The 13418-nt window shown below is 36.1% G+C and overlaps 1 protein-coding gene across 3 annotated transcripts in view; it reads right to left on the reverse strand.

Moving 5' to 3' along the window:
- ATAD2B (ATPase family AAA domain containing 2B) overlaps positions 1-13418 on the reverse strand; it is a 79022-nt gene that overhangs the window by 43782 nt on the left and 21822 nt on the right. For all 3 annotated transcript variants that reach the window (XM_071742043.1, XM_071742042.1, XM_071742044.1), the window contains 9 exons: positions 12632-12748; positions 10575-10650; positions 8752-8850; positions 7503-7614; positions 6667-6782; positions 5730-5904; positions 4880-4968; positions 3738-3897; positions 2746-2836 (listed from right to left, as the gene is read on the reverse strand). In XM_071742043.1, the coding sequence (XP_071598144.1) occupies positions 2746-2836; positions 3738-3897; positions 4880-4968; positions 5730-5904; positions 6667-6782; positions 7503-7614; positions 8752-8850; positions 10575-10650; positions 12632-12748 (1035 nt within the window). The remainder of the gene's footprint in view (positions 1-2745; positions 2837-3737; positions 3898-4879; positions 4969-5729; positions 5905-6666; positions 6783-7502; positions 7615-8751; positions 8851-10574; positions 10651-12631; positions 12749-13418) is intronic.

The raw sequence follows: 13418 nt of genomic DNA on the forward strand, positions 1-13418 counted from the left end.
AAGATTTAGGTGAACAACCCTTACCACTTCTTACCATCTGCCTACAACTCCCAAAGTGGACTGCTGGGAAAGCAAGTGAAAAACAACTATGCATGGTAACAGAAGTGAGAAGTATCTATTATGTTGTTGGGGTTTTTTAAATATGAGCACTGTGTGACAAATAAGAACACCAGTGCCAAAACCACCCTGACATCTTTACATTCTGATGGGGAAAAAATTCTAACATGATATCATGTAGAAAATGATCCTGCAATAATAAGTACAGAATAGTTGTACCAATCATCTTGAGAATGATGGTTTGCTTCTTTACAATTCTATTTAACTTTATTTGAACACCCCTTAGTACATTGTAAAAAGAGTGATTTGCAAGATGACAGATGGAGGAATTCACACTTTTTCAGCTGCTAACGTTTTGTTTCCTACAAGACTGAACTAATAAAAGTAACAGTGTCTCTACCTACAGAAAGTTACCATTCATAACAAGTAAGCACATAAGACAGACTTATAAGTTCAGGATAGCTAGGGCCCACCTCCAGTACATACTTCTACGGAGGAAAAAACAATGATTATTTGTGTTTATTGAAGGTATTAAGACATCCGTGCATTTTCTTCTGAGCAATTCCATGCTCTCCTCAAACTGCTTCATTCTGTGTTAACATACATTGCAGTCATGCAGTTATATTCACTGAAGTGGGTTCTTTCATTCTTACATACATAGAAATCTTCTGAAAGGTATGTAATCTATAACACCTGGGATAAAAATCAACCCTCAGGAAATAACCTATTTTTTTGCAAGTCCTGGGGCTTTTTTCCCTTTTAATTTCTTTATAATTACACTCCCAGGTCTTAAAAAATCCTGAGTCAGGGATATACCTGCTTCCCCAAAGTCATTTACTTTGGTAATATTTCAGCAGTTCTCTTCACTAGGATCCATGAGCTTGTATTTAAGTGTTGCCAAGTTTGCTGAACTGGAGATGGGTATAAATCATGCTGTGTGAAAAGCCTGTCCAGTTCAGGCAGCTTTTATTTGGGGATCAGGGGGGGTTGTTGGTTTTTTATTTGTTTGCTTTTAAGGAAAATCTGCACACAAGAGGAAGTAGCAGACCAGTATACACAATATCAACCTGATAAGCACACCAACTGATTTTGATTTTCAGTGGCTGCAAAGAATCTTGAAAGTCTGTTTAAATTATTAGTTGCTGCAGATTTCACTTATAGAAATGATGAGGCAATCTCAAGACGAAGATAAACCTGTCTGTCTTCAGCTGTTTTAAAAAGTCTTTGTAATAGTCAAAAGGTTTTAATCTTGGATGTATGAAAACATTTAAATTCCACGATACAGAATGGAGACAATCAAGTGCACAGCAGTTGGACAGTAGGAAAGCCAACAAAAACAGAAAAGGGCATTTCTTTTCATTAGCTGACTTTTCCATTGGACTGACAGGCTTTACTGAGCACAAAGAACATCTTCCAAACAAACCTACAAATGTCTTTCCCTATGCACTGAAATTTGAAACTACTCTGTCCTCACCACAAAAATACGGGGAATTTTCAAACTGGGTTTTATCCCATCTATTCCCCTCTCTCCCACTAAGCAGCACCACGTCTCTGCACAACTCAAGCAGAATTCACATGAAATGGGTTTGGCACATGCTGTCTTATACCCGGCAGAGTTTAAACTGGAGTTGGCTGGATAGTTATGTTTTCTCCTCACCAGAAGATGTTGAGGTCTTTGTGCATCAAAAGCGGAGGATGCTGCTTCAGTGAGAGACGTTCCTGTGGATGAAGAGGATAATTCGGATGTACTGGGGCTGACTGAATGGACTGATGTTCAATTTAAAGTTCTTATGTCTCTGATGATGGATTCCAATGCATAGATATTTGAGACTGTCCTTTTCCTGAGAACTTCCATGCTTCTTCAAGCAGCTGACTGACACAGGATGTATCTTTGCCATGACAAATGGTTGAGAAGAGACGGTGGTGTGTGTTTTAGGGTCATTTTCTCTGTTATATTCACTATGAATCTGTTTTTGTTTCTGATTAGCTTTTAAGCAGCAGGTTTATCTTGAACAATCATCCTCCATTCAGTACAGCAGGTCTTTGGGTGCTCCAGAGGTATATTTAATGTACTCATGGTGTGGTGCTTTTTTTCCCCCCTGCCTGTTATCTAACACTTAAGGGTTGTTCAGTGCTAGCAATCTGGAAAAATAATTAATCTTTAGAAAGGCTCATTAGTTTGTCAGATTTCTGTCAGAGAAGAGCATGCCAGTCAGTAAAAATATTAAAAAAACCCAAAACCAACACACAAGCAACAAAAACAAAAAAAAAAAGTACTGAATTTTCCTTGCTTAAGTTGACAGATGAAAAAACCCAAGCCTCCCTATCTCTTCAGTAGTATACTAATTTAAGTGGAAGTCTATGTAAAGATTCCAATTCCCACTTCATTTTGCTTCTCCTTGAGAGTATACATCCCATGATGTTACAGAAAGGAAAAAACTGATTGTATTTCCAAATGACTACTAGATACTCATTTCATGTTTTAGCACAACAGAAGCTTATTTCATTCTTACAAAGAAAAAAAAAAAAAAAAAAAAAAAAGAAGGTAAAAAAGAAAAAGAATGTTGTTGGAGCTATGGAAGTTTAAAAGGTAAAAATATTTAAATATTCTGATACATTTAATTTACTTTCAAAGTTTTACACAGAAGAAAAAGCATGTATAAAAAGTGCTAACATGGTAACACTCACCAACACATTTTTCAGCGAGTTCTCCTAAGAAAGGATCTGACAGTTTGGGGTTCCAATCCCTGGTATGAATTTGTAAAATGTGCTTCCGTGCCTTTTAAAAAAATAAAAAAGAAAAAAAAAAGAAAAGCTATCAAAATTAGAAAGCCAAATCCACAGTACATATTGAAGAGAAAAAAACATGAAAATTGTATTCATGTGAATATAAAGTTATTTTACCTGTTTCTGACATGTCACTAAGACACATAAAAGAGAACTTAGTACTCGAAGTCTCTCAAGAACAGACTCTTTTTTAGTTCCACATATAAGCACTGATTTTGTAAGTATACCAGTTACACATTTTAATTGCTGTTTAATCAACAACATTATTATACATTAACTAATCAAAACTGTGTTCTAGTAGGTATTATCATAATTCTATGATTTAATTTTTAATTGCTACACATATGATTAACAGCTTCAGCTGTCAAATGCCTCAGCAATTTATGTGCTGCTGAGTAGCACAGCACATACAACTGAACTCCAGAACTATTTCATTTAAAATTTTTATTGAATCCAAATACATCCTCCAATATGCAAAGTAAATTTAACTATATATTAATGAAATATGGTTGAGTTTATCTAAGTCCAGAGCAAGGAACTGAAATGTTCCAAAATTGTGTCTGGCTTTGAACCTACAAATTTTATGTCATTATTTAAGAAAAAGCTACTTGCTCTTACCAAAACTTCCAAAACCCCAACAGTTAGGGCTCATTATATAAATCGATACAAATCTAGAGTATTTACACAAACAATTCAGCTTAATGCAAACAATTTACATTCCAGTAAAACAAACAGTAGCAATATAAGTGTATTATCAATTTGTTTCACTAAAAATGTCTTCCTAAAATCAAACTGTTACCTCAGTAACAGTTACATTATAAGCCTGGACACCAGGAATTCAAATCTTTAATATATTAGAAATATTTTTCATACATCTCCTTCAGAAGTTTTACCTTTTGATCAGGCAAGTTGAATAAAAATTCCCTGTCAAAGCGACCAGGTCTCCTGAGTGCAGGATCTATTGAATCCAGTCTGTTTGTAGCACCAATTACAACTATTTCACCTCTGTTATCCAGTCCATCCATGAGCGCAAGAAGAGTAGATACTATGGAGCTAAAAGAGAGTTTTCCAAAAAAAAGAGTGTTTTTAGAGAACACTGCAAGAATTTTTACTTTTACAACTGCAACATTCATCATTTTAAAGAAAAAAAAAAGCTAAGTTTAAAAAAAAAATTAAAATTGCAGAACTGTTTCAAGTCTCAAAGCAAGAATGAACCTTTTGTTATAATCTGTACTATACTTTGTATTATGACTGCAGTATTATATCAAATTCAAACTTCCTCCTTTAACTCCTCTGAGGAATGTGAGTTGAGGAAGCCTGCAAATTCTGCAGCTCTGCAAGTTCTCTTCCATTACCAGGGCATACATCAAATAAAGCCATGTTCCCATAACCTCCTGGTCTGCTGGCCCCCAAATTTTTTTCCTGTCCCTCCCTCAGGTGAGTGGAGAGAGAGATACACAGAAATACCATTATCTATAAAATAAAAGATAGAATAAAAATGCCATTAAAAGTGCAGCAAAACAGATTGACGGCAGCCAGGAAACCTTTCAGCCAGCACTAAACTGTTGTGGAAAAATAAAATGACACAGTAACAACTCAAGATAACTTTGCACAGGACTCCATCCAGAAACAAAAGGACCCCCGCTACCCCATTCATTCACTAAGCATTACAATTCATCAATTCAGAATGTAAATTTTTTCACATGTTTATGCTACTGGATGGGTAACTAAGCTGTTTACAAGGTACAAAACCAGCAATCAAAGCAAAGCCTATGGAAATCTTTAAATTAATAATCTGGCTGACAGGTAATCTCCACTACAACTCAATTCTCAGCAACCTACAGTGTGTCTGAAGAAGAGAGTAAATTAGAAAAAATTTTGGCACCACAAAGACTCAACAATCTGTCCTTTCTACTGCAAGTGGGCTTAAGAAGATGTAAAAACCTTTCTTGGGAACTGAGCCAAATTAGAGTTAAGAGTTTACCAAGATAATGTAGCAGATACCAAAATCATGTCAGCACATTAAAACTATTACCTGTGAATCTGATCTTGTCTACTAGAACGAACTGGAGCCAAGCCATCTATTTCATCAAAAAAGATTATAGAGGGTCTCATCAAGTATGCCTGGTATGCAAACGAAAAAAAAAATTATTTCATAATTTATCCACCAACACAAAACCATTTGCTTTTACTACAAAGCATTAATGGTAAGTTAACACGTATGATATATTGAGACATTTTTGTTAAAAAGTGTACAGACTGACAATAAAACTGAATTTTCAACTACTGTATTGTTTCAAAGCAAAAAAATATTGCATTCTCCTCTGAATAAGCAAGATGGCACCAGCGTATCAGTTTTACTGTGTTTGGGAAATTAAAGACAAACTGAGATACCTTATCCTCAGTTACAGCAAACAGCATCTTAACTGCTCACAACCTGTTTGTTTACATTTATGTCTGAAAACAGTTTTGAGCAGCCAGGTTTCACTGCTTGATGTGACACTCACTTCTGTCCATCATTTAACAAGCCAGATAAGGATACTAAAATATAGACAGAGCAGATGCAATCCTGTATCCTCCTCCGTACAGCATTTATCTTGAACATGTCAGACAAAACGTTGACATAAATATTTTAATCCATTTTTACTCAAACTATTTTGTCTACTTCATTAACTGGCAAGTCAACAGACTTCTTCCCCTCAGTTTTCAGAGCAGAAAAACTACTCTCAGCATTCCTCTATTTCTTCATCTAAGTATATAATAATTTGGATAAATTCTGCCCCATCTACGCAAACTTACAGGTATTTAGTTTCAATTGTAAACAAGCAAACAAACAAACAAGACATAAAGAGAAATTATATGAAATACACATATTTTCTTCTAACCTGATCAAATAGGAGTCGAAGCTGACGTTCAGATTCACCAACCCACTTACTGAGACAGTCTGCTCCTTTCCTCATAAAGAAAGCCACCTTTTTGTCACCTTGACTGCATTCATTAGCTAGAGCTCTAGCTACCAGGGTTTTACCTGTTCCAGGAGGACCATAGAATAAACAGCCCCTGAAGATAAATGGATCAACACAGTCACAAACTTATTTTATGTCTCCTGAAAAACTCCAAGTCAAATTTTACAATTAAGACAGGGAGCCTGGAGAAGAAAGACTTCTAGTATTATCATTTAGTGTATTCAACATGATTTCATAAAACATAAGGTTAACTCTTTTCCAATCAGTAGATCTCTGCTTTGGAGATAACATTAATCAAAGAATTACTAAGCTCCCAATGGACTGTTTTAGTCTAGTTTAATACTTTCTCAAGTATTAAATCTTACATAATACTTGATTCAATTTTTATTACTTCTTTGGAGAAACACACTTCATTTAAAACCCAAAAATATCCCCAAATTTTTCATTTACTTAGATTATGTGCAACCATTTAAATCACACACCACCATACCTGATTAGTAAATATCAAAATCAAAATATACTACTGAGTTTACTTTGATAAAAGAAATATTTAGCTTTATTTAATAAAATATTTGTAACATGCTGGGGGGAAAAAAAAAGCAAAAAGTATTACTAAATATAACATTTGAGAACTCTTTCTTTGACCAAATCAAAGTTTATCTTCCTCCAAGAAAGATAAACTAGATTTTTGTAACTCTACATCCCATTTTTTACATTCTGATAGACAAGTGGAGTAGCAAGCACTGAAGTCTATCTGAACTATAAACATTTCAGAATCAATCTATGTATTTTTAACTGAAGCTCTCTTCAGAGCTTGATAAATTCAAGTTGTGTCAATAAAAGTGAATACACTTACCTTGGTGGCTGAATTTTGAACTTTTCAAATATTTCTGGATAGAGAAGAGGAAACACTACCATTTCCTTAAGTGCAAGAATATGATGGCTCAATCCCCCTATACTATCAAAACGCACCTAAGGGGAAAAAGAAGTATATAAAGCACATATTTTAGCAGCTTCACACAAAGACTACCTTTACTTATAAAACAGCACATTTGAAAACAAATTACAAACAACATTACATTGATCAACAGGAGCTCTGTGAATTCTAAACGTGTAAAAACCATAAAGAAAGCCAACTCATGGCTGCCCACATGAGGTTTACCTATTTTGCAAGTTAAATGTGCCAGAGACACTTGGGTATCTACAGGTCCAGCCTAAGTTTGAGAGCATTTTTAAGCTCAGGCACAACATAATATAAAGTGAGACAAAGTACTTCTAGACAATGCCACAGCCCTAGGAATAATTCAGCAGCTTCTGCACAACAAAAACCATAAGCTAATGTGCATCGTTGTTTCTAAACAGGCAAAGGAACCACACAGCCAGCACCACTCTGGGTGGTCAGTACTTCTGTTTTCTGTGCTGCTCAACATCTCCCAGTTTCTACTATTACAAATAATCACAAACTGACTGTAAACAAAGAGTTGGTCAATATATATTTTGGCTTATTTACAGTACCTATGCAGCCTGCTGATCAAAGCAAATGCTTTGTGGCCCGAAGGAATAAACAGAAACAGCTTTGAGAAAAAAAAAATCAGTGAGCTTATAATGAATTTACTTCAACTTTAATGAGGCTGTGGTGATTCTGCTTATGCAGAACTGGAGGAAGGGAAGCAAAGTTTTAACAAAACCTACCGATTTATCAACAATCATAGGGTCAACATCAGCCAAACTTGCCCCAACTTTCACACGTTCTCGCAGGATTCCACTGGCTAAATCTTCTGCTCTGAAGTTTAAAGGCAGGCACCTGTCCAACAACAACAAAAGCCACCAAATTGAGTATTTTTCTGTGCTGATCATTTTGCTAGAATGGGAAGAACCAAGAGATTAAATGTCTTCTGCTGATTGAAGGGACAACATTTCTGAATTGAAAAGTTAATCAAAAGTAATCTTTTTATTGTCATAATTATTCTTGTATATGTCAAAGTTCCTTAAATACAAAGACAGTTTTAGGCTTCCATACAGATATTTTAACCTGGAGAAGTAGGCTGGACTGGCTATTTTGATTAAACAGAAGAAAAAAACAATGACCAAAAGAACAGAGCACTCTCTACTGCCAGAAATGAACTGCATAAGTTCAGTAGAGTAAGAAAAGGATTAACAGTACAAGGGAAACAAATTTTAAGAATATAGCTCATTAGAGTCCAAAGAAAGGAAATTAAAGTATTTCTTGCAAACCAGCCATAACTCAAATCCACCTATTCCAGCTTCTTGTATATACTAAGGAGGCTTTACGCTCCTACATGGATGTGACATCAGGTCAAATACACAGATAAAGGGAGGAAGAAAGTGCCAGTAAGATACAAATTACACTTGCAACTACACTTTTGGTAATTGTGCATTCCTGGAATTTCTCAGTTTGAGGAAATGGTGTGGCAGACAAAGACATGGAAAAAGTAACATAAGTACACACTCCCTTTGTCTGTTCAGTTTTCCAAATAATGTATTTGTGGCAGTAAGTAGCTGGTGAATAAATGTAAGGTAAAAAAATACTGTGCTGGATGTGCTGGATGCACTTATTATAACACAACAAAAAGACAGAAATAAGAGCCAGTATTGGGAGTATAACTGAACTGACTGGGACCAAGTAACACCAAGAAGAAAAATCCATTTCAACTGACAGGAGTCATGAGCCTTACAATCCAACTGTTATTGTTATTCTTATCTTTTCATCTGTTTACCACTACTGTTAATTATCTACTCATAAGACTTCAAAATGTATGTTAATATATAAAAAACAACCCTCCTACGTTGTGTCTGCAGGTAATCCCATCCAGAATGAATAAATCTGCAGAACTGATAGGACATTATAGAATAGGTCTGATTGTTTTCTGCTGATTAATAAAGTAACAAAGCCTCCTAAAAACCCAGGATGTTGTGTTACCTGTTTCTTGCTCTGGCCATGCTTTTAGATTTTCTTCTTTCAAAACGTTCTTCATCTGAGGAAGTTGTGTCACTGCTGTGAATGGCATGCTTCTTTCTCCTAGTGAGGGGGCAAAATAAAATTTAGTCTTTTCTGCAGCAAAATGACATGTTTTGATTCTTTTATTAAAAAAAAAGAACTGAAATGGCAAGTACAGTACCGCCCAGGTTTAAGGTGCATGCAGATCTTAGTTTTATTAAGTATGAAAATAATCTGTGAGGGAAACAACATAGTTTACTGTCACAGGAATATCTGATCTCAACATGGACCTTATTAAAATAGTAGATCTCTAATAAGATATATGGTCCAGTCCATTTTACCTTAGCAAGTGTGACTTCAGCATTTAATCAATAAGCTGCTGAAGTTCATCAGGTAACATTTTTAATTAAGAAAGTCTTCAACCACTTTAGCCACCTCTAACATAACAAATATCTCCTGCCTCAGTTTGATGCTTCCCTTTAAATACTCTTGGAAAAAAATCCATGCTTCCTAAAGCATATGGTCTCTTTTTATGTGATCTTTAATTCTGAACAGCAGAAAAGTTTCACAAAATATTTGCACTGTACTTCAACTTCTGATCAGAGTCTAATTGAAATTACTGTTCCAAGTCTGCATGAACCAATTTTTTTTAGTTTAAGGGTATTTCAAGAATGCACATTACATTCTTCTTTACAAAAAGGTGTTCAGTTTGGTATCAGTTTGAAAAAAGCTGGCACTTCTTTTGCATGTAAAAGTTGCCAGGAGTAAAAATTCATGCATTTTTAGTAAATAGAGTGAACTGCATAATCTGTCTGAACACAATAATGCATTGATTGTTTTTGCCAAAAGATAACAGGGTTAATCAGTTTTACTGTTCAATGACAAAAAATTGGATACATTTAAAAATATATCATAGTATCACATAATTATAAATAATTTTTTATGACAGTATCCTGAGAAGAAGGAATAAAATGAAAGTGGAGCAATAAGCCTGCTAAAACTGGAGATAATACCTTTCACATATATCTTAGCAACAAGTACACGTCCTGAGATTACCCAGCCAAGTGTCACATGCACTTGAAGAAAAAACAAACAAATTTGAAGAATCATAAGATTCTGCTGCTATTTTATTCACTTTTCAGATTTTCACTAGGCCCTTAAGCTAAACAGTAAAAGTAGAGTGTCAGCTGAGATTCACATTCATTTCAGGGACAGATTTAACTTCTTGACATTTTGAGATTTTTTAAAAAACATCTGAAAAATAATTTTTAAAAAATGTATTAAGCTCTGATCTGATTTTGTTAAATAAATCCATCAACAGTTTCCAAGACAACTTGGTGTATTCCAGACTTGTTGAACACAAAAGGTAAGAGTCAAAAATTATGCTCAGTAAATATTTTTTTTAATTGTTACTATTACTTAGATGAAATTTGAACTGGAAAAAACCCACAGCATTACCCCAGTTTATTTGTTTCTATAGAGCAGAAAGTAGGGATTTGTTAAACTGCTGCTTTGGATGTAAACATTAAATATATGCCCTTACAGAAAAAGCTACAGAGTGCAGTGTGCAACTCTGCTTCCAGTACTTGCAGCCCACACGTTCCATTCACAAAGCTTCTATGGGTACTGAAGTGCTAAGAAATCAATTTTTGTATGTTGATCAAGATCTGAACCTAAGCTACAATTCTAGACCCACACACATACATGAATGAATTGTTCAACTGATTCTAAAATGTTTTGAACATCAAAAGATAATAGAAATGCACTGAGGGACAGCAAACGATGAGCAAAAGACTGATACTTACCTGATATGGCTTCTTCTTGCAGGAGATCTGTGAATATCAAACAGTGTATTTTCCCTCTTTTTTTGGTGAGCTGGCACTGAGTAAGAGAAGTTACAGTTTTGTAGTATCAATTATGTAACAACAGTAAACTAATCTAAATAGACCCCAAAAGTGATTTTTGCTTTATCAATAATATTGTCACTGCTTTCTCCAAAAGCTCAGAGTAAGAAAAGTACTGCAGTGCAGAAGGAAATTCAGACTCTAATGCTTTATTTCACTATTACCATACTTGGCTTGATATGTTCATAGGATCAAAGAATGTAAGGTCAGAAGGGACCTCAAGGATCATCTGGTCCAACCCCTCTCATATTTATATGAGATGTCTCAGCATCTTGTCAAGCTGAGACTTAAAACTCTCTGAAGTGAGGGAATCCACCCCTTGCCCTGGGAGCCCATTCCAATGTCTGACTGTACTCAGAGGGAAAAATTTTCCTTTTGGGTCCAATCAGAATCTCCCCAGAAGCAACTTGTGCCCATTGCCTCTTGTCTGGTCCATGTGATTCCTTAGAAGTAGGGAGCCTCCATCTTCTTTGTAGCCCCCCCTTTAAGTACTACAACATTATAATAGGCCTCCCCTAAGCCTTCTTTTCTCAAGGCTGAACAGACCCAGTTTTCTCAGCCTCTTCTCATATGACAGGTGCTCTAGTCCTCTGACCTCGTGGCTCTTCTCTGGACCCTCTCCATCCTGTCTGCATCCTTTTTGTAGAGTGTGGACCAAAACTGGACACAATGCTCCAGGTGCAGTTTCACAAGCAGGATGGGACAATAACTTCTTTGTCTCTGCTGGTTATGTCCTTGTTGATGCATCCCAGCACCCTGTTGGCTTTCTTTGCTGCTGCAGCACACTGTTCACCCATGTTGAACCTGCTGTCCACCAAGACCACCAGGTCTCTTTCCACAAGGCTGCTCTCTAGCCAAGGGGATCCCAGTCTGAACTGTACTCCTGGGTTCTGTGTTCCCATCTGCAAGACCTTACACTTGTCCACACTGAACTTCACAAAGTTCCTGCTATTGAAATTTTTCTTAACAAATAAACCACAGCATTTCTTGATCACAGTCTTCATTTCCAAACTGCCTTTACAACACCACTGTATTCTAAACCAAATACACACAGAATACATTCTTTCAAAGAGAAGTATTCAGGGGATCAAAATCGAGAGACACTATGGTAAAACCTGTATGGATCACTGAAGACTTCATGTCCTATGAAGAGCAGCTGAGGACACTGGGTTTGTCTAGTTTGGAGAAAAGGAGGCTGAGAGGTGACTTCATGGCTCTACAACTTCCTGAGGAGGGGGAAGTCAGAAGGAGCTGCTGAGCTCTCCTCCCTGGGATTCAGTGATAGGATGTATGGGACTCATTCAAAGCTGCATCAGATGAAATTCAGGCTAATTAGGAAACATTTCTTTATGGAAAAAGCTGGCCAAACACTGGAGAAGGTTTCCTAGAGAGGTGGTCAATGCTCCAAGCCTGACAGCGTTTAAGAGTCCTTTGGACAACACCCTGAATAGCATGCTTTAACTTTTGGTCAGCCTTGCCGAAGTGTTAAAAGTTGGACTACATCATCATTGTGGTGTGTAGGTCCCTTCCAACTGAATTATATTATTGTATTCTAAATTTCTTATTTAGGCAGGATGTGGTAACTGCTGCTAGGCAATTTATCTTAGTTATCTTTAGTTACGAACTAGGATTACCACTCAAGGAGAGAAAGAGGCATAACAATAACTACTTCTTTCTATGTAATTATCTAATTTATTAGATTGCTTTCTGAATTCAACTTCTGTCAGCTACTAATCTAGACCCCTTTCACTTCCAACCCTGAGCTCAACACATGGCAGTTCTTCCTTAGTTCAAAGAGGAAGCATGCACCACCACCACTGACAAGCTGATAGTGTCTTAATAGTCCTATTCACAAGGTGAGAGGCAAGACAGAAGTCATTAATGCTGCAAGGGAATCCTTTTCCCTTCCCACACCCATGTTATTATTAGAATTCCATGGGCACTGTTTAGTTCCTCACCTATTGGAGGGGCCTGGTATCTTTCAACAGTTTTTCTCTGTCTGAGATTATATGGCCGATCATTTTCTTCTCCCTCTGCTTCTTCTGCTTCTATATCTCCATCTTCTTCCTGAGACTCTGTTGGGGAAGAAAAATATCTTCTCAACATTTTTACTTGATGACAGAGCTATATTCATCAAAAAAAAACACAACACTTTCATGGTCACTGAGAATTATTCCCCCATTAATTATCATTATTTGGCAAATCACTGAAAAATTGAAAATCCATGATAAATCTATAGCACATTGTCAAGCTTCCTTCCAGCTTCCTATAGAAAGTTCTGGAACAGCAACAAAAAGAAAAATAAACGTAGTCAAATTAGTTTTAGTTGTAAAGTACTTCAAATATCATTTCTATCCTTCAGTAATTACCCTTCAAATTAAGCATAATGCCAATCTTCTCTTTTCCTATTGGAGCCTCATAAAAGCAAGTATTTGACACAGTATGAAACAGTACAACAACTTCATGATTCACAGTACCATTTGTACATAAAGCAAATAAATATACTGTATAAAGACACTACCTAGGTCTATCTATTGACAGGATCAGTATTTCCATCCCTGGATCTCACACTGAAGATTGCATTCTTACAAACTGGGAGAGACCATAACTCTTAAAGAAGTTTCAGTTCAAAACTGAGACACACTACACTGAACTGTGTATCCCTAAAGTCTGATTCTTAAGGAAACCAAGCATGCTGTTGATCATGCCATCAAAGTTAGCCATAATCTTTTCTTTCTCAGGGAC

This window comes from Heliangelus exortis, chromosome 3 (genome assembly GCF_036169615.1).
Source record: "Heliangelus exortis chromosome 3, bHelExo1.hap1, whole genome shotgun sequence".
NCBI classification, from domain to species: Eukaryota; Metazoa; Chordata; class Aves; order Apodiformes; family Trochilidae; genus Heliangelus; species Heliangelus exortis.